Here is a 17028-nt window from a genome sequence, read left to right as displayed (position 1 = left end):
AATTGAATGTGTCATCCAGACAGGGCTGCTGGGTGGGACATCGGTTATGGGATGATGGAACATGCATCCCAACACTATTGATAAGGTTTAGCTTGCAGCGGCTTGAGGTTTACTTTAGCCTATAATGTGCAGTTCAGCAACGATGGAATCTTGATCTGGGCACATTCCTGCCAATCGAGCGCTAAGCGAAGGCTCGCGTAGATATGTGCTGCTCTACTACTCTATACACACTGCAAGACGCAAAGGTCTCACCAGCTCGCACCGAAATTCGAAGTGATTTGGGACAAGAACGTCATCTCACATATGCGAAATGATGCTGCTTATTCTGGTTTTTGGTTAAGCGAGCTGAAATTGCAAGCGACACCAAAACGTGGCTCTCCTGATTGGGACTGTCCTATATCGGTCCTTTCAGATTGGGGAGGGCCCAGACGAACCTCTGAGAGGCCAGTTCGTGAACCTTTGCAAATTAGCAGTGTACTCCATGGAACTAGGAAGCATAGTTGTAGCTCCACGCCTTTTCATAATGGTTCTAGATCATCATTAACGATCTGTGGAGTGATGGACGTGTTCGGATCAGCCAGTCATAAGTTGTAGAGATAAAGAAGACCCAAGAATAATATTGCCCGCTCACGCAAGTGAACGCATGCTGTTCGCCATAACGGCTTCAGTTGTTGCAGCTGCCACCAGTCTCTGACAGTTGACAGCGCTACTCTTTAGACGGTAGAATTCCAGGTAATCAGCGGGTACTGTGTACATACACATCGTAGTACTTCGTACATGTACCACTTGGAATCAATAGGTATCACCTCCAAGGCAACTCTGTAATTAATGATATCGAGATAAATCAGACAACCAATATGTTCGAGCCACTTCTCGAAGCAGCTCGAAAAATTGATAATACGAGCCTACTTCTGGAATGTCCAGAACATATTCTGCCGGGTAGGTTGGTGTGAGACTCCCAGCAGGGAGTGCCCATCACCAAGTCCCTGAATGCTAACGCGGCCTGTTCTAGCTGTACCAGATGAATTTTCTTTGGACCACGTCAGGACGTTCATTGCAGAAACACATGATAGATCGGTTAGTGGCTCACTCGGGACCTGCCCATCCCGGATTTCGGGACTTTAGCTTGCATGGACTGAGTTGTACTCTAGGACTCTACTGCTGTCTTGTCGGCTATCTATGTCGCAATAAGGTCCAACAAATTGGCATCACAGCCTAGCGATGATGGCGAATATCAGAGTGTACTCGAAGATATTATTTTGAAGGTGGGCCGAATATTGGTTCCCATTTGCTCGGGCACCACATTCGATGAAGGTGTGTCCCAGTTAAACATCACATCAAGGTAGCCTTGCTCCCTAACCACTTTCCCAGACTCAACCGACTATACACTTTTATCGAAAAATGGTCTGCTCGGCCTACATATCATTGGTCTACTTTTGGCTCTCAAGCCTGGAGGCACCTTGGTGCTTCCAACTGAAACACTCCTCTCTATCATCGCATTCACAAATCCAGATGACCCCTGGAGCTCAAGCTCCAGTGCCAAGCTCGCTCACACCCTCCTTACAGAATACTTCAAGAACATCTCGCCACCAAAATCTCAGCAAGCTCCCACCCCATTTCCTTTCCAGCGCTCTCGAGATGCAGTGGCGGAGAGAAAACCAAGTGAAAAGCCACCAAAGACAGAACAAGAATGCTTCATAACCGAAGACATATTGACAGGTTTTCTCCGGCCGTTGTTCGCAAGGTCCCGCCCGGCAACAGTGACGGCGTCCGGGCGCCCAGCCGCCTTCCCCGAGAAGTCTTCCCGCTACACACAAGGCGATGGCTTCGGAACGGACGACGTCGCTTCCCGGAAGCCGTGGAAGTACACGCGGCGCTACGCCGTGACACTATTCGAGTGGTCCGTGGCCAACTCGAACGCCCATCTCTTTCAGGAGCACTGGCCTCTCTTCACTCCCGTCCTTCTAACGCTTCTCGACGAGCCGCAGCCAACATCTCTGAGGCTCCGCGCGCTGTCAATCTTCAGAGACTTTTGGCAGTCATGTCCAGATGGCCTGCTCGTTCGCACCGGTCTGGCCGAGGTCTTCGAGCAGGCCATTTTCCCGACAGTCTTGAACTTACCGAGTCTTACACCCGAGGCCGAATCATGTGATTTACTAGCCGCCGCGTATCCCGCACTATTTGACCTCGCTGGTCTCGGAGATCTAGATAAAGCAGGGGTTGAAAATGAAAGTGCAGACGCCGGGCTACCAAATACAGCTGACCAAAAACAGAGCGACAGAAGAGATCTTCAAAGCAAGGGGTTTTCTGAGAGTCAGCGGAAATTACTCGACAAGATATTCAGAGAAGGTATCATGGTCGGATATCACCATGCAAAAGAACATATCCGACTCGTCGATTTCTTGTGCCAAACGCTATGCCGCCTAGTGAGCGGCATGGGTATATTATCAATCAAGTATCTAAAGGTAAGTACCTCCTAGCATCATTACGCTTGGTATGAATAACAATGATCACCTCCTTTCTTTGGTCTGCACCCCTGGCATACCAAATTAGCCCCTTCACCCCCATCTTTCTCTCCAGTGAAAGATTAGCGCTCAGTAATTGCAACGGTATATAGCGTTGCATTGCATGTATTAGGCTGCACCGGCACCTTACCCCCACTTGTGGAAACCCTTTTTCAACCTCTACCAGGTCAACAACGAAAGCAAGTGAATAGTGGAACTGAGAATAATACTAGGACATCGTTCCCATGATTTCAGAGATCCTTGTCGACCCATTCGGCACCAAATACCCACCAATGCTTCTGTCTGCCACGCATCTCTTACATGCAGTCCTGCAAACATGCTGGCCTCGAATTCCACATTACTGCAATGAGATTATCAGAATTGTCATGCTAGCTTGGTTGAATATCGAAGATGAGGATGCATTCCCAGCCGACGTGCAAATCAAGGCAGAGTTGAAGCAACAACTGATCAAAACGGTTGAGATGCTCTCTGCGATTATGGCAGCAGCCAAACTAGACATGTCCGATCGAGTATGCCCACTCGTGGCCAAGGAACCACAACTCCGCTCCCTTTTCAATAGCCACGAAACGAGATAAAGATCTCTACCGAGATGCGAAAAGTGCCGACAAAACTAGGGCGATTTGGAGGAGTCATCTATTGCATCAGCTGATGTTGTCGTGGGCGCAGCGGACGATGCCTAATCGACCGGCTGCTGCTTGAAGAGCGATTTGCCACGAAGCCACTTCTTGTATGCCTTGTAGCGTTTCTTAGGTAGATCCTCATCTGTGACGGTCAACGGATCAGTGCCGACGCGCAATAATTCATAGTATGCAGAGATGTCCTCCTCCGTGGTGTTCGGAGCGAGGCCATCCGTTTGCCAGTTACCATTCAGGTATTCTTGGTACTCAGACGAGTCTATATCTGTTGGTGCCTCGTTCGAGACTACAAGTGGTAGGCTCTGCGGGTGACTGACATATCGCGCGTAATCCTCCGCTTCTTGCGCACTGACCGATGGGTTCAAAGATTCTTCAACGACCTTCTTGAAAGTCCACTGAGCAGCTTTTGACTTCTCCTGGGGTGTTTGCTTTGGTTTTGGGCCGTCGATAGGCGTTTCTAATGTTTCCTTCATGATGCTGTGAGGAACGGTTGGCGCCCTGTCGGCAGGAAGTGGTTGTAGCCAACGATGGATCGAGATCCCCTTCGCAGCAGTCCTTTCGGCAGTCCGATCCGTGATGACTGAAGAAGCATCGGTATCCTGGGCCTTGATAGAATCTTGAGGATCGACAATGGTAACTCCTTTCTTGGTCACAGGCTTTTTTCTCTCATGGGGCTCTTGATCGCCCTCCGTGCGGACTCGAAAAGGGCTCAGATCATATTTACCATCTTGTGTCGACCTAAAAGGTATGTACTTGATGGTTGAGTTCATCTTGTATGAAAACATCTTTGGGAACGACGAGAGCGTAGCCGGCCTGTAGTACTCAAGCCAATAGTCATCAAAGAGGGAAACTGGCTTGCCTCGGATATCTTCTCGCAGGGGTACCGAAACGGGTAGCTTCGCTTTCTCAAGGAAAGTCGGGTTGAACCAGTTAATGTAGTTGTGCTGAGGTTTTTCAGACCATGTACGAGGATCTTCGTGATGTAGGTAGTAGTCCGTAGAAAGATCCCATAACATAGGCTGTCCTTGAGCGAAAATGTAGTTGCCTAGGAAAAGGTTGTACGCTTCCTGTCTTTGGCTGTCAAGAAACGAATTATTGTAATATCGTTTGAAACTTTCAATCATATCACGGGAATGGCTTGTCCATTGGTTAATCTTGCGGTAAGTCTCCATAGTATTCACAAGCTGAGAACCGCCGTATTGGACCGCGATTGTATCTCCATGATCATGATACATATGGGTGAAAAGATTGACTGCATCGGTGTCATAGTCGATAGACGTGTCTTCAAGGACTCCAAGAGCATGTAGCTGATGTCCAAGGGCTCGCTTACCGATAACGAACTGGGCCGCGTTGGTGCGATCCAAGCAGTCGATGCAATTTGTCCTAGCAACTCCGTTTTGAACGCTGCCCACAGTTATGTCCCCATCGCCATTCTTGAAGAAACCTGTCGTCGTAACCACAGATTCAGCAATACTTTCGAGAGTACTAATAACATCCTGGTCCCGGCTTTTGGCAGCCCTACTCATGTCCCAAGCCTTATGGATTATTTGGTGCTTTTCTGGAAGAAATTGATTGAGATAGTTGATGGCATTAGTGTATTCATGAAGCAACTTGGATTCTCGCGGCGTTCTTTCCCTAGCTTTGATCAGGTTTAGAACATAGATAGGGGAGCCATAGCGCTCAAACAAATTGTTGAAATGCAGCGCAGCAGCCGTATAAAAGGGATCAACTAAATTGAGTTCGATCGGTGGTTTGGGAGTCACGCCGATGTTGTCCTGCGTCCAGTATAGTGGAATACTACCCCTATGCTGCACATAAGAAGTAAATTGAGGGTTTGCGAAAAGCTTGGGGCCAGGTAGATGAAAGGAAGTGGTCAGGGATTCTGACACTATCTGCTCCGTCTCAACATCATTTGCAACATAGCCCAGGTCATTGGCACCGCGCTTCAGAAATCGAGCTCCAGCAAAGAATCGCGAACGGCGAGCTATGATGGTGATATGTGCTGTTCTCCCGTACACGGATATGGCAGCTTGATCTATGTATCCGTGGATAATGGGACGGCACCAATCGAAAGGATTGGAGAGGGACTCTGATGCAGGCCGCAGAAGATGGCTGTTCCAGATAAACATATTGTTATAATCGTGCTGTATTGCGCCTGGCAACGCTTTCGTTAAAATCTCACGCTCTCTACTAATGTTATGTTGTAACGTTCTTGTGATATCATAAGAGTAGCTATAATAAAACGATCTGGTCAAATCTAGATGATTGAGGATGCCCAGGAAACGAGGCTCTTCGGGATTTCGTGCGTCTGTTTTGTATTTGGCTGGAGTCAGGGGGATCAATTCGGTCCCATCTACTTGGTAAACGTAATGCCCGCCTATCATGGCCACAGTACTCTTCTTGGTAATCAGCAACATGTAATATGGCCCAGTGAACTTGATGAAGCCGAGAAGTCCCCATGTCGTGCACCGTTGTTTAATACCACCGGTAGCTTTATTTCCATGATCGATGGTGTCCAGGAGCGAGTTCATCTCCTTCCGGCCATATATGGTTTTATCCTCAGCGATACTCAAGATTGGATCCTCGTGCGTATTACGCGCAATCTTCAAGATACGGAACCGCTTCTCGGGGACATCACCGCCTACAATATAGTAGCGACTAGCCGTCTCATACAAGGTGAACTTGTGCATTTTGCACACCAACGGCATGGGCGTCCGGTCATCATCTGGCGGCGTTACCTCACGCTGCGATGTCTCTGGGCTATGGGTACGGATGAAAGGCTGGGCGACCGATGGGTCTTCATCATTGTCATATTCGGCCGTGCTTCTCGACGCTTTGATATTTTGCACTAGGGTTTCACTACTCGCGTTATTCTGTAGAAGAGGGAAGGAAGGTTCATCGTCGTCTTCGGTGGCATCCTCGTTGTTATTACCGTCAAGTTCGTTATTCACGGTCTGGATTGGGTTGGCAGACGAATCGTCTATCTCGGCGTTGGTCACAGAGCTCGATGCTTGACCGGCAGCAGTCCGAGGAGACTGGCCACTGGCCTTGGCACTATTAGATTCGTTGGTTTCTGCCATATCGGTGGCGTCCTTGTTACCGATATAGCACAAGGGAAACAGCACATTCCTTGATCGAGGTTAAGCCCGCTCTGGGTATCGGGATGGGGAGAAGGTCGGCATTATGATTGCTACACGAGACACGGGAGAGGGGATTCTGCGATATGGGAAGTTGAAGTATAATAGATTAGGTAGTTATGGCCTGTATGGGATGTGATTGACGCAAGGCAATATATCTATGTAGACACCTGGTAGACAGCTTAGCGTAAGCGGGTAGGTACCTAGCAGCACCCACCCCTCACCCCACGTGCTACTCCCCTCCTTCCAGGGTCTTCAATGATAGCTTGCAGGTACCTCTTATTTTCTGTTAAGACAGGTTTTTGTTAGTTCGGCCATGATTATCATTGGCTATAACTTTTATTCTGCCTGTATTATCGCCTAGTTATTTTAGTTATATAATAATTAGACCCTGACTATACAAAAGTTGGCCCTCGCGATTGACCTGGGGCACAAAGGCCCACCAACTCCATTCGAAGAGTTCAGACAAACGAATAGTTTCGAATGTTGCCATCAGGGGTAGCTATTGACTTCACAGTGATCCACATGTGAAATAGATGCGAAAATACTCACAGGCTTACAAGTGCGGCGCGATTTTGCGCTGCCGGCACACGAGGCAGACCCAGCTCTGTTAGTTCCGCGCGTCTGATGCACCCGCGCACCGTAACGACTGTTCTTGATTCGAACGGGCTGTTTGCGTTTCTTCTGGCGGTTATCCCTCAGAACCTGCTGAATCCTTGCTTTTTGTATCGGGTTCACGTTGAAACAGACGTTGTCTCCCTATACTATAGACCCTAACAGTAGACTTTTGTTTCTCAGCATAGGTAGCGCTGCAAAGATTACCTACCTAGGTAGTAACTCAACCACCTGCGCCCAAAAATGAATTGTATTAGGGAGAGGAATATAATCCTTCATTACGTATATCGTCAACAATATTACTATCACTATCCAGGTTCACCTGCTTGATTCGCGTAGCGAGAGGTCCTTTTTAATATCTCCCTCATCTGTCCACTGAAACTACACATGTTGACCAAATCCATTTCTACCATCCAAGGTCGTGTGAATCTTGCTTCTTGTATGTGTATCTACGTTCTTATGAAGCACACAGGTACTGACAATGTCTCATTTACAAGTCCTCGAAAGCATGCCGAAACTGAGGGTTGCACACAGAGAGAAACTCTACTAGGGGCAAGTACATGCATACTCGGATATAAATGGTTATATTGGATACCTACACCTTGCATATCCCGTTACTAGAATTAGAAGATATAGTGCAGTGGTATGCTGAAGTATGGAACTGTGTTCAAAAATTAGCTGGAGAAACTTGTATCAAGCCAAGGGAAAAGCCTAGGAAGGACACGACGTCGATAACTTTTCAACACTATATAAAGACGTCCCCTCAATTACTACTTCTGATCGGTTCACGGAGGCACAATAGCCGTTTAGTTACGAAAACTCTTAAGCATGTACTGCTGATTCTTCTGTTCAAACGCCTAGCTTGGCATCATCACAAGCGTGTACTACCATGATACGTGGCTAAATGTGTAGTCAGAAGAGCAAACCTAGCCCAGACAAGAGCGGGGAACCGAGGGACCAGCTTGCTTCCCAAATACACTCACATCCGCTGTTATACACTCCAGGCAAGCTTGACGGCAAAGGCTGTACACTGTCGTTGGATGATTTATCGGGATGAGGTGAAAGACGAATATACCACATAATGCTGGAGCCCAGATACTCATGGAGATATTGGGTACTAGAAGGCCCAAATACTGATAAATGAGCCCATATGTTGTCTCTTTATACCCGATAATTAGTGATAACAATTGTCGTACTACTCTCAACAAACCCAGCAACTGCAGCTAACTAACTCGTAGCACCTTACGATATGCCGAGTAGGCGAAGACCCTTTGGAGCAGAACAGAAATTTCCAGAGCGGTATAGCTACAACACTAGATAGTGATGCAAATACCACTAGTGGTTCATATTAAAGAGGGCACCTATTAGATAAGGTCTAGCATGAGGCGTGATATCATGGTACAAGAAACAATGAATATTTGATGACGCCGAGTCTTAACTTTAAACCAATCCGTATTTCTTAAAGAGCCGAGATGGCATGTTCTAATGGATCCCTTTGAATCTCCCAGGCAAGCCAGTCCGAGCGTGTTGTCCTACATACTGTTAGCATACCTGAAGCCAGCAACGATTGTATTTGTAGAAAAGCCTTACGGTAAGAGACCCATTCCGTTGACCTTCCATATTCCGACCGCTAACGCGACTAACTGCATGAGAACATATGCGAGTTTAACTTGCAGTATTTTGGCCTTATTCGTGTCTGACTCGAATCGCTCAAAGGCTTGGTTTGTTCCCACCAAGCCCATGATGGGGTTTTTGAAAGCCATGTAAACCATCATAATGCTGAAGATCTGCAGAGAGTTTCCAGACATGTACATCATGAAGAATGTCATGGGCAGGCTTTTGATTGGGGCTAGGGCTACTTCCCAAGCCTTCTTCAATTTTAATGTATCCATCTCCTCAGGCGTCGGCTGTTTCCGGGGCTGGACTTTAGATTCTTTCGCGGCTTGTTTCTGTAGGCAATCTGGATGAGTGGAAGATAGTATTAATCGACGGGCTATAGCCATACCTTCGACAAAGTCCCGGATGCGGCGGGATAGCCAGGAGGATCAGGTATGCTGCCGCTCTTGGATTTGTTCACTGGTGGGAAGTTGAGGTCAGTGACCCATTGAGGAATCGATGCCGCGTTGGCTGACATGGCGACCAGGGAATGCTGCGTAAGGGACCGAGTTTGATGCTTCGATGACGGCCACTAGCATATAAAGTACAGGGAGAGTTGGTGGAGGCCAAAGGGCAGTTGTGCTGCTCAATACTGTAGCAGAGATCGAAGCCGAATCTAAGGCTGAGGTCAATAGTGGATTCAAGATGCGGCCCGCAGCTCCATGATGCCCAGCTGGATCCCCAATTTGGAGCTGGCCTTAGGTAATCAAAGTATTGATATGTATGCATGTCACTAACCTAGTATGGTAGTGTAGGCGCTGCTCAATTGACATTAACCTACTCCCTGCAAGTACTTAAGCATCTACCGGTACATCATAAGTACCCGAGACCCAAGTAGATATATAAGTATGTTGCGTCTTAGCTGGGATCCTGAGGCAAAAAGACTGCCTTCTGGTAAGTAAGGATAATAATGTCTATCTAGATATGTGTTATAGATTCAATCATATCCTTTACCTATTCCATCCATCATCTATGTACTATCCTACCTACGTAGAGGCACTATTTGGTGAAGTACATACCTAATGAAGATACTCAGACAAAGTCTATGTACGTAGGGAGTACTCCACTCAACCAGTAGCGTCCCTACCTAATAGTAAATACGGAAGCTACCATGTGAAACGCCCCCTGAGCTGTTACATACTCTTACTCTACCTGGAGCTATGTACTTCCTTATTAGTAAAGCGCAATTGTAGGTATGCAGATACCTACCTTCTACCTACATTACCTAGGTATGTACATGCCGGTACTAATACTGAATTCTACCTAGTACCTACTAGTGCACTGTAAATCCCCTGACAGGACCTGACATCCCGTCTTCCGTCCTCCGTCTTCTGGACGCATCCTCACCGACCACGATTGCGCGTGCATATAGTTTTCTCGGCCAATGACCGCGAGCTCGAGCAGCTACTTTTGCAAACCTCACACGATCCCAGCCGACACTCGATCACAACGACGCCGAGCGGTTCGCCTCGACGAAAGGGGCTAAAGTCGAGCCGTGGTCAGACCGTGGTGCACATGTGACAGCGGTTCGCCAAATAGACAAGCCCCTCCTCATCTGCCACACCTGCCGTCATCCGCCTCAGACCATCCCTACTGTGTCTACCATTGGGCCGCCGCCGGTGTTGTGCATACGACATCTTTCCACCCATCGCTCACCCCTCGTCTACCCCTCCGCCGCCAGCCAGCCAGTTCCCTACCTGTGACATTGAATCACCAGTGACGCCGCTGGAGCTTCCGTTTACAGACTCTCCGCCGTCCGTTGCTTTTTCTCCTCCGTCACCATGTCGTCGAGTTCCCAGGCTGGGGATTCCAAACTCTTTGCTCGTGTAAGCGCCTTGTCTTGATACTTCTTTATGACCCAGCCACTTTCTCATTTGTATCGTTGTCCCATTCTTCCCCTTCACCTTGAACGGCTTATCCTTTGCGCTACCATCTCTGGGCCTGCGCCGTGCTCGTTCACTCGCAGGCCAGCCAAGTATCTCTATCGCATTTCTTGTTACAAGAGCACTTCGTCCATTCTCCCTTATCGCGCCCAATACCTGAGACCATCGAGTCTCTAGAGCGACCTTATGATCTCTACCCTCCGGCGCCCTAGTCAAATGCGTAGTGCATCGAACCGGTCCTCTCAGTTTTGCCAGATCCACTCACTTCCTACATATTACTATGCGACATCTTCCCAGTTGTGTCAACCATGGCAATGTTCCTCGCGTATATACCCCCGGACTATGGCTTACAACGAATGACTCTGCAGGGTAAGGTTGCCGAGCTACGAGCCGAGCTGAACAGCGGTAGCAAAAAAGACAAGAACTTCACACAGAAGAAGATTGCTTTAAAGAAGATAGTAGCCAATATGACCATGAGCAATAATGAGATGGTCTCGTTGTTCCCTGATGTGATAAGTTGTATGCAAATTCAGAGCCTAGAAATCAAGAAAATGTGAGGCCTGTTCGAGAACCATCAACTCGAGACATTCGAGCTTACTTACAACGGGGCGCAGGTGCTTTCTGTTCTTAGTGAACTATTCAAGAATGCGAGCAGAAATCGCGATAAAGGCAATTCCAGTCCTGAAACAAGCAAGTTCTTCCCTTCACTTTGAGATAGTTGGGATTTCTGGGCTGACGTCAAATAGGATATGGAAGATCCCAATCCCCTAGTCAGAGCTCTTGCCCTTCGGACTATGTCTTACGTCCATGTTCGAGAGTTCGTGGAGGCGACTGTCCCCCTCGTAAAACGGCTGCTTCGAGATGCGGACCCTTACGTTCGAAAGACAGCAGCCTACTGTGTCGCAAAGCTGTATGACCATGATAAGTTGATGGTGGAACAGTCCGACTTGATAGATAGACTGAACCAGCTGCTAAGAGATGATAACCCCACTGTCGTCGCCAGTGCATTAGCAAGTCTAATGGACATTTGGGAGCGTAGCGAGACTATCAAACTCACATTAGATTATAGCAATGCCTCCAAGATGGTGGCAATCCTGCCGGATTGTTCTGAGTATGTCAACACTTTATTCATGATATGATGCTAAAACGGCGAGACTAATGTTCGAAAGGTGGGGTCAAACATACATTCTTGAGGCTCTCATGTCATACGTGCCCCAGGAGTCGGGCGAAGCGACTCTCCTCGCGGAACGCATATCGCCGCGTCTCTCACATTCCAATTCCGCCGTGGTTCTGACATGTATACGGGTCATATTGTATCTCATGAACTATATCGCAGATGAGAAGCAAATATCAGCATTATGCCGAAAGCTGTCTCCACCACTTGTCACATTATTAGCGAAGGGACCTGAAGTTCAATATCTTGCTTTGCGAAACGCTCTACTTATCCTTCAGCGTCGGCCAGATGTTCTACGCAATGACATTCGTGTGTTTTTCTGCAAATACAACGACCCAATCTACGTCAAGGTTACGAAGCTAGAGCTCATTTTTATGCTGGCGAACGAGAAGAACATCGACGAAGTGCTCACGGAGTTGCGGGAATACGCAACTGAAGTCGATGTCCATTTCGTCCGTAAAGCTGTACGCGCCATCGGAAAGCTGGCCATTAAGATTGAGCCTGCCGCTCGACGGTGCATCAATCTTCTACTTGAACTTGTCTCTACCAAAGTTCCTTACATCGTGCAAGAAGCAACCGTCGTCATCCGCAATATTTTCCGGAAATATCCGAACCAATATGAGTCCATCATCGGGGTGCTATGCGAACATCTCGACTCGCTCGATGAGCCCGAAGCCAAGGCGGCAATGGTGTGGGTCATCGGACAATACGCTGACCGTATTGAAAACAGTGATGCCCTCCTCGAAGATTTTCTCTATTCATTCGCTGAGGAGCCGGTCGAGGTACAACTAGCTCTATTAACAGCAACCGTCAAATTGTTTATTCAGCGGCCTACTAAGGGCCAAGACCTTGTCCCTCGGGTGCTTAAATGGGCCACAGAAGAAACCGATAACCCAGACCTGCGAGACCGGGCCTATATGTACTGGAGACTTCTGAGCACCGACGTGAATCTCGCAAAGAAAATTGTCATGGGCGAGAAGCCCCCTATTACTGCTGAGTCCGAGAAGCTAGACCCGCAGACTCTCGAGGAGATGTGCCTGAACGTCGGCACTCTCGCCACCATATACTTAAAGCCTGTGCAGACCGTTTTCCGCAGCGCACGGCCCCGCCGTCTCGCCGATTCGCCAGCGTTACAGAAACACTCTCTGCCTACATCTCAGAATCTACCAGCATTTGATGTCAATAAGTCCCTCTCCATGTTCGGCATGGGTGGCCAGGCCGCCGTCGTCCGCCCCGGCAACAACGCTGCGGCGACCAATCGGCCCATAGCAGGCGTCGCCCCTGGTTCCGAAAATATGGCCGGTGCCGTGAATGATGCGGACGCGTATTTCGCCGGCGTCGGCAGCCAGCGTATGGCTGCGATGGGGATCTACGACGACGGCCTTGGCGGTGGCACCGGTAACGAGGCCGGATACGTCGTTAATCAGTTCGCGCCTCAGCAGGTTCTACAGCCTGCACAGGGAGTTGGTAGTAATGGAGATCTCCTAATGCTGTAAATAAATTCCTCGTCTTCTAAGCCCCCTTGCCTAATTCTATACATGGGAACTTGCTAGAACCTCGCACCTAGCTGCGCAAATATAAGCAAAAGGGAATGACGTTGTACTGGTGGCAGCTGTCAATTGTAACAAGATGGAATGCAGAGCAGAATGAGAGCTATTACCAATACAAGTATTGATATGTCTCCGGCTTTCCTGTCTTCCTTCTCTTAGAAGGTAGCACACAGCAAGAAGTATGTGGGTGATACGCGCAGGGGGCTATTGCTTGGATCTGTGCTCACCAACGAGAATCCACCATCAATTGTTTATAATTTCTCCTAGCATCCCAATTCACTATGATATGTTGCACAAGCAACACAAAATAATTCCAGCTGCTACTTGATGGAATTAGAAAGTCAACGAAAGTCAGCATGTTGAGTTGTACGATTAGTCTAGCATACATATTGACACAAGCAACAGATTATATGTGTAATTTCTCCTCTCACAGGCCTCCCACTAGAACGTTGCATGCAACAGCTGTGTGTTGCAGCGTACATGCTCAAACTTCCAAAATTCAAATCTTCAGACAGCCATCCTCCTCCCTGGAAATGGTGCCTATACTTATGGCTTGATAACGCAGCTACCAGTTGATGCAGCCAGAGTATATATCTAATTCAGGTGTGATCAAAGTCCATGATTGCAGGTGTTAAGACCACTTGTCTAAGCACCGCTCCCTGCCTAAATCCATCTAGCAATGCCTGCGAAAAATGTAACAGCAATGACGCTGTAGATAACAGAAAGGTGGATTTCGGCGGTGACAGATGCCCCATTCGTCCCAGTGACTAGAGCAACTGTAGGTGTTGCGGTAGTAGATGTTCCAAAGGGCCAAGTACTGTGCTGAGAAGAAATGCTGCTGCCTACGGCCAATGTAGCCGCTGCTGTAGTAGCAGCCTGGGCCGTTGAGGTGGAAATAACATTAGTGTAGATACCGGTGGTGCAGGTAGATGAAGATGTCTGTGGTCCAGTGATGCCATGGCTAGTGTACGCAGAGTTAGGGACTGTGACAGTAGTCCCAGGGGTTGTCGCCCAGCTCGGAACATTGGGTATCGTAGCCCAACCTGGGACGTTAGGTGTTGTAACTGGCCCTGGCACATTGGGTGTCGTAGCCGGGCCTATACCATTTGGTGTAGTAGCCCAGCCTGGGATATTAGGTGTCGTAGCTGGTCCTGGTACATTGTTTGTTGGAGAGCCTCCTGGTGGAACAGATGCTGAAAGTAGTCCTGAATTACTTGGTCCTTGATTACCTGGCCCTTGATTACCTGGCCCTTGATTACCTGGCCCTTGGTTACCCGGTCCTTGGCTGCCTGGTACTGTAACTGTGACTATGCCCGGCATATTTGATGGGATAGGGATGGGAGCTGGACCACCTGCACCCGGACCCGGAACGGTAACTGTGACTATGCTCGGTACGCTTGATGGGATAGAGATGGGAGCTGGACCACCCGCACCGGTACCAGGAACGGTAACAAATGTAGTAGGCAAAGCTGGGGTATTTGGGACAGATAAAGGACCCCAAGGGCCAGTACTAGACTCACATGGTACTGATAGGGGGTTGCTGGCGTGGATGGTGATAAACGTGGTAGGTAGAGTTTGCGTGATGGTCGTAACTGGGCCGTTGCCTGGACCGTTACCTGGACCGTTACCTGGAGCCGGAGCAGACTCGAGACTGATTGTAACCGTCTCAACAACGGTACCTAGTAAAGGGATCGTCACGATGGTAACGCCAGGACTGGCGCCAGCAGAGCTTGGAGACTGTTGTCCCGCTGGGTTGGGAGACTGTGCGCCAGTGGGATTAGGAGATTGACCACCTGCAGGATTCTGTGATTGTCCTGCTGTAGGACTAGATGGCTGCTGTTCTTGGCTACTAGGACCTTGCTGACCTCCAAGGCTGGGAGACTGCTGTGCTGTTGGATTTGGAGTTTGTTGTCCGGCAGGATTCGGAGACTGTTCACCCGTTGGACTTGAGGGTTGCTGTCCAGCTGTATTAGGGGGCTGTCCATAAGCACCGCTGGGTAGTCCAGACTCGCCACTACTTCCAGGGCCGCTCCCACCGCCGACTCCAGGACCATTTCCGGTAGGATTGTTACCAGTCTCACTTCCCGGACCACTTCCCGGACCAGCGCCAGGGTTGCTGCCCGGACCACTGCCTGGTCCAGTCCCCGGGCCGTTCCCAGGACCACTCCCAGCGCCGCTTCCAGGGTTGGTACCAGTGTTGCTGCCACTACCATAAGTACCGCTGGGGCCAGGAGTTTGAGCTGTGGTGCCATCTTTGAGTGCTGTCATCTGAGCAGATGAATCCTGAGGTGAAAGTATGGTTGACAAGGCAGGGGGAACAGTGGCAACCACAACAGTGGCCTCAACATTGTCAATAATACCAGGAACGATGTGGTCTCGCTTCTCTACTAGGAGCTCGGAATCAGAAGAAGAAGCGATTAGTTGACTAGCCATGACGTAAACCGTGCCTGCAACAGTGAAGGTCGAGGCAAGGGTAGGGGTAGTGGAAGTCAATACAACTGAGAAGGAGTCATCAGCCTCAGAGCCATCAGATTCGGACTGAATAGCCAAGACGACATGGCAGATGGCCAAGAGTGCCGGCCAATACATGGCTGTAAATTGTTGTGACACTGACTGGGAGTGGTATTGAACGGGCTTCTGACTAGGGTTTCACTAAGGATGATGATCGAGGAGTCCAACACCAGTCTGTTTGAAATATTAAAATATCGGCGGGGAAGCGAATGGCAGTCTCACTGAGTAGACAGCAGCTAATGAGTGACAGGGAGGCCTGGAATAGAGAACGCGGTCAAGAATGAATGGATGGATGGATGGATGGACAGGATGTTTGTGAGTGGAAGGATGGGCAAAGAGAAGAGTATCCGAGGAAGAGAGAGAGGCACTTGAAAAAGGGCGAGGGAACATCCTGAGACAGACAAACACATAAGGCAGGTGCGCGCTGGTTCCTGAATAAAAGCTGTTGAGCCGCATGGAAGGAGCTGGTTAGTAGTACCACTGAAACGGAAAGTGAGACTTAGGGTCAATGTGTAGATATGTATGTACTGCGAGACGTCGGTAATCACGGGAACGTGAGAAATTTCGAATATAAAGAAAGCTACTCGCCACAGTCTCGCCATGGGAGTGAAGCATTTCCATGCTTATTATTTCATATTACCATCTCTATATATTGAATACTTTGTAGGTAAGTGCGAGCAATCTCCTAACCATTAACTTTCGTGCTTCACGTGTTTTCATTCCAGGGGTGAAAGTGCGAGAGGTAGCGCGCACGTAACTTGGAAAGCTCGACACCACCTGAAGTTCCCCTTGGCTTTCCTACTTCTTAGCCAATGTCCCATGTCACGGCAGCCACTATGGAGATTCGCAACCTCCTGCGCAACTCTCTTCTGCCGTGTGTTAAGGGGGGGAGTCATGCAATGTTATTTCCTGAGCGAGGTAAGAGCTGAAGCTCAACGGTTGACATAACTTATGAGGAATAGGTTACAGTAGGTAGTGTCTGATGTTTTGGCTTTCAATTCAATTCAATCTCATCTTTTCTTCATTGCTGTCATCGTTTCACAGGCACATTTAGATATGGAAATGCTCCTTAACCCCCAATCTCTTGCGTCTTCTTTTTCTTCTTTATTTTTTTTTTTTTTTTTTTTTTTTACCTGGACGTATTGGATACTATGTCTTATCAGGAGGTAGAGGGATTGTTAGAAGGATTTCTCCCTTATGTCAGGTCTTCTGTGTCATGCACTTATATACACCGACCTATATTTACTGTTGCAACACTCATGTAATTGCATCCAAACCTAGGAAAGGGATGTTAAGTGTGAATGGGCTAGTAAAATCTGCGACTATGGAAGTCATTAACTAC

The 17028-nt window shown here is 48.6% G+C and overlaps 5 protein-coding genes across 5 annotated transcripts; 2 read left to right on the top strand and 3 right to left on the bottom strand.

The window, feature by feature from the left end:
- The first annotated feature begins 769 nt into the window (after positions 1 to 769).
- F5B22DRAFT_410913 (uncharacterized protein) lies at positions 770 to 3176 on the top strand. Its single transcript, XM_047971562.1, has 5 exons — positions 770 to 939; positions 1013 to 1077; positions 1152 to 1314; positions 1372 to 2465; positions 2738 to 3176. The coding sequence occupies exons 1-5, from the start codon at positions 858 to 860 to the stop codon at positions 3098 to 3100; spliced, it is 1767 nt and encodes a 588-aa protein (XP_047834415.1). The 5' UTR covers positions 770 to 857; the 3' UTR covers positions 3101 to 3176.
- F5B22DRAFT_410911 (SacI homology domain-containing protein) lies at positions 3152 to 6454 on the bottom strand. The gene has a single exon (XM_047971561.1). It carries the CDS (start codon positions 6238 to 6240, stop codon positions 3202 to 3204), a length of 3039 nt encoding a protein of 1012 aa, XP_047834414.1. The 5' UTR covers positions 6241 to 6454; the 3' UTR covers positions 3152 to 3201.
- A 1917-nt stretch (positions 6455 to 8371) lies between these two features.
- Positions 8372 to 9046, bottom strand: F5B22DRAFT_642810 (uncharacterized protein; the record flags this gene model as incomplete). Its single annotated transcript, XM_047978184.1, has 3 exons — positions 8372 to 8444; positions 8503 to 8861; positions 8918 to 9046. 3 exons carry the CDS (start codon positions 9044 to 9046, stop codon positions 8372 to 8374), a joined length of 561 nt encoding a protein of 186 aa, XP_047834413.1.
- A 704-nt stretch (positions 9047 to 9750) lies between these two features.
- F5B22DRAFT_591721 (Adaptor protein complex beta subunit) lies at positions 9751 to 13593 on the top strand. The gene is made up of 5 exons (XM_047973865.1): positions 9751 to 10394; positions 10820 to 11004; positions 11066 to 11141; positions 11198 to 11562; positions 11621 to 13593. Exons 1-5 carry the CDS (start codon positions 10350 to 10352, stop codon positions 13119 to 13121), a joined length of 2172 nt encoding a protein of 723 aa, XP_047834412.1. The 5' UTR covers positions 9751 to 10349; the 3' UTR covers positions 13122 to 13593.
- Positions 13594 to 13838: 245 nt separating this feature from the next.
- F5B22DRAFT_642808 (uncharacterized protein) lies at positions 13839 to 15764 on the bottom strand (the record flags this gene model as incomplete). Its single annotated transcript, XM_047978183.1, has 1 exon — positions 13839 to 15764. One exon carries the CDS (start codon positions 15762 to 15764, stop codon positions 13839 to 13841), a length of 1926 nt encoding a protein of 641 aa, XP_047834411.1.
- Positions 15765 to 17028: the final 1264 nt, after the last annotated feature.

The sequence above is a fragment of the Xylaria bambusicola genome (assembly GCF_022495145.1).
Source record: "Xylaria bambusicola strain CBS 139988 unplaced genomic scaffold F5B22scaffold_5, whole genome shotgun sequence".
Classification (NCBI taxonomy): domain Eukaryota; kingdom Fungi; phylum Ascomycota; class Sordariomycetes; order Xylariales; family Xylariaceae; genus Xylaria; species Xylaria bambusicola.
This window is presented reverse-complemented; position numbering and strand designations above follow the sequence as displayed.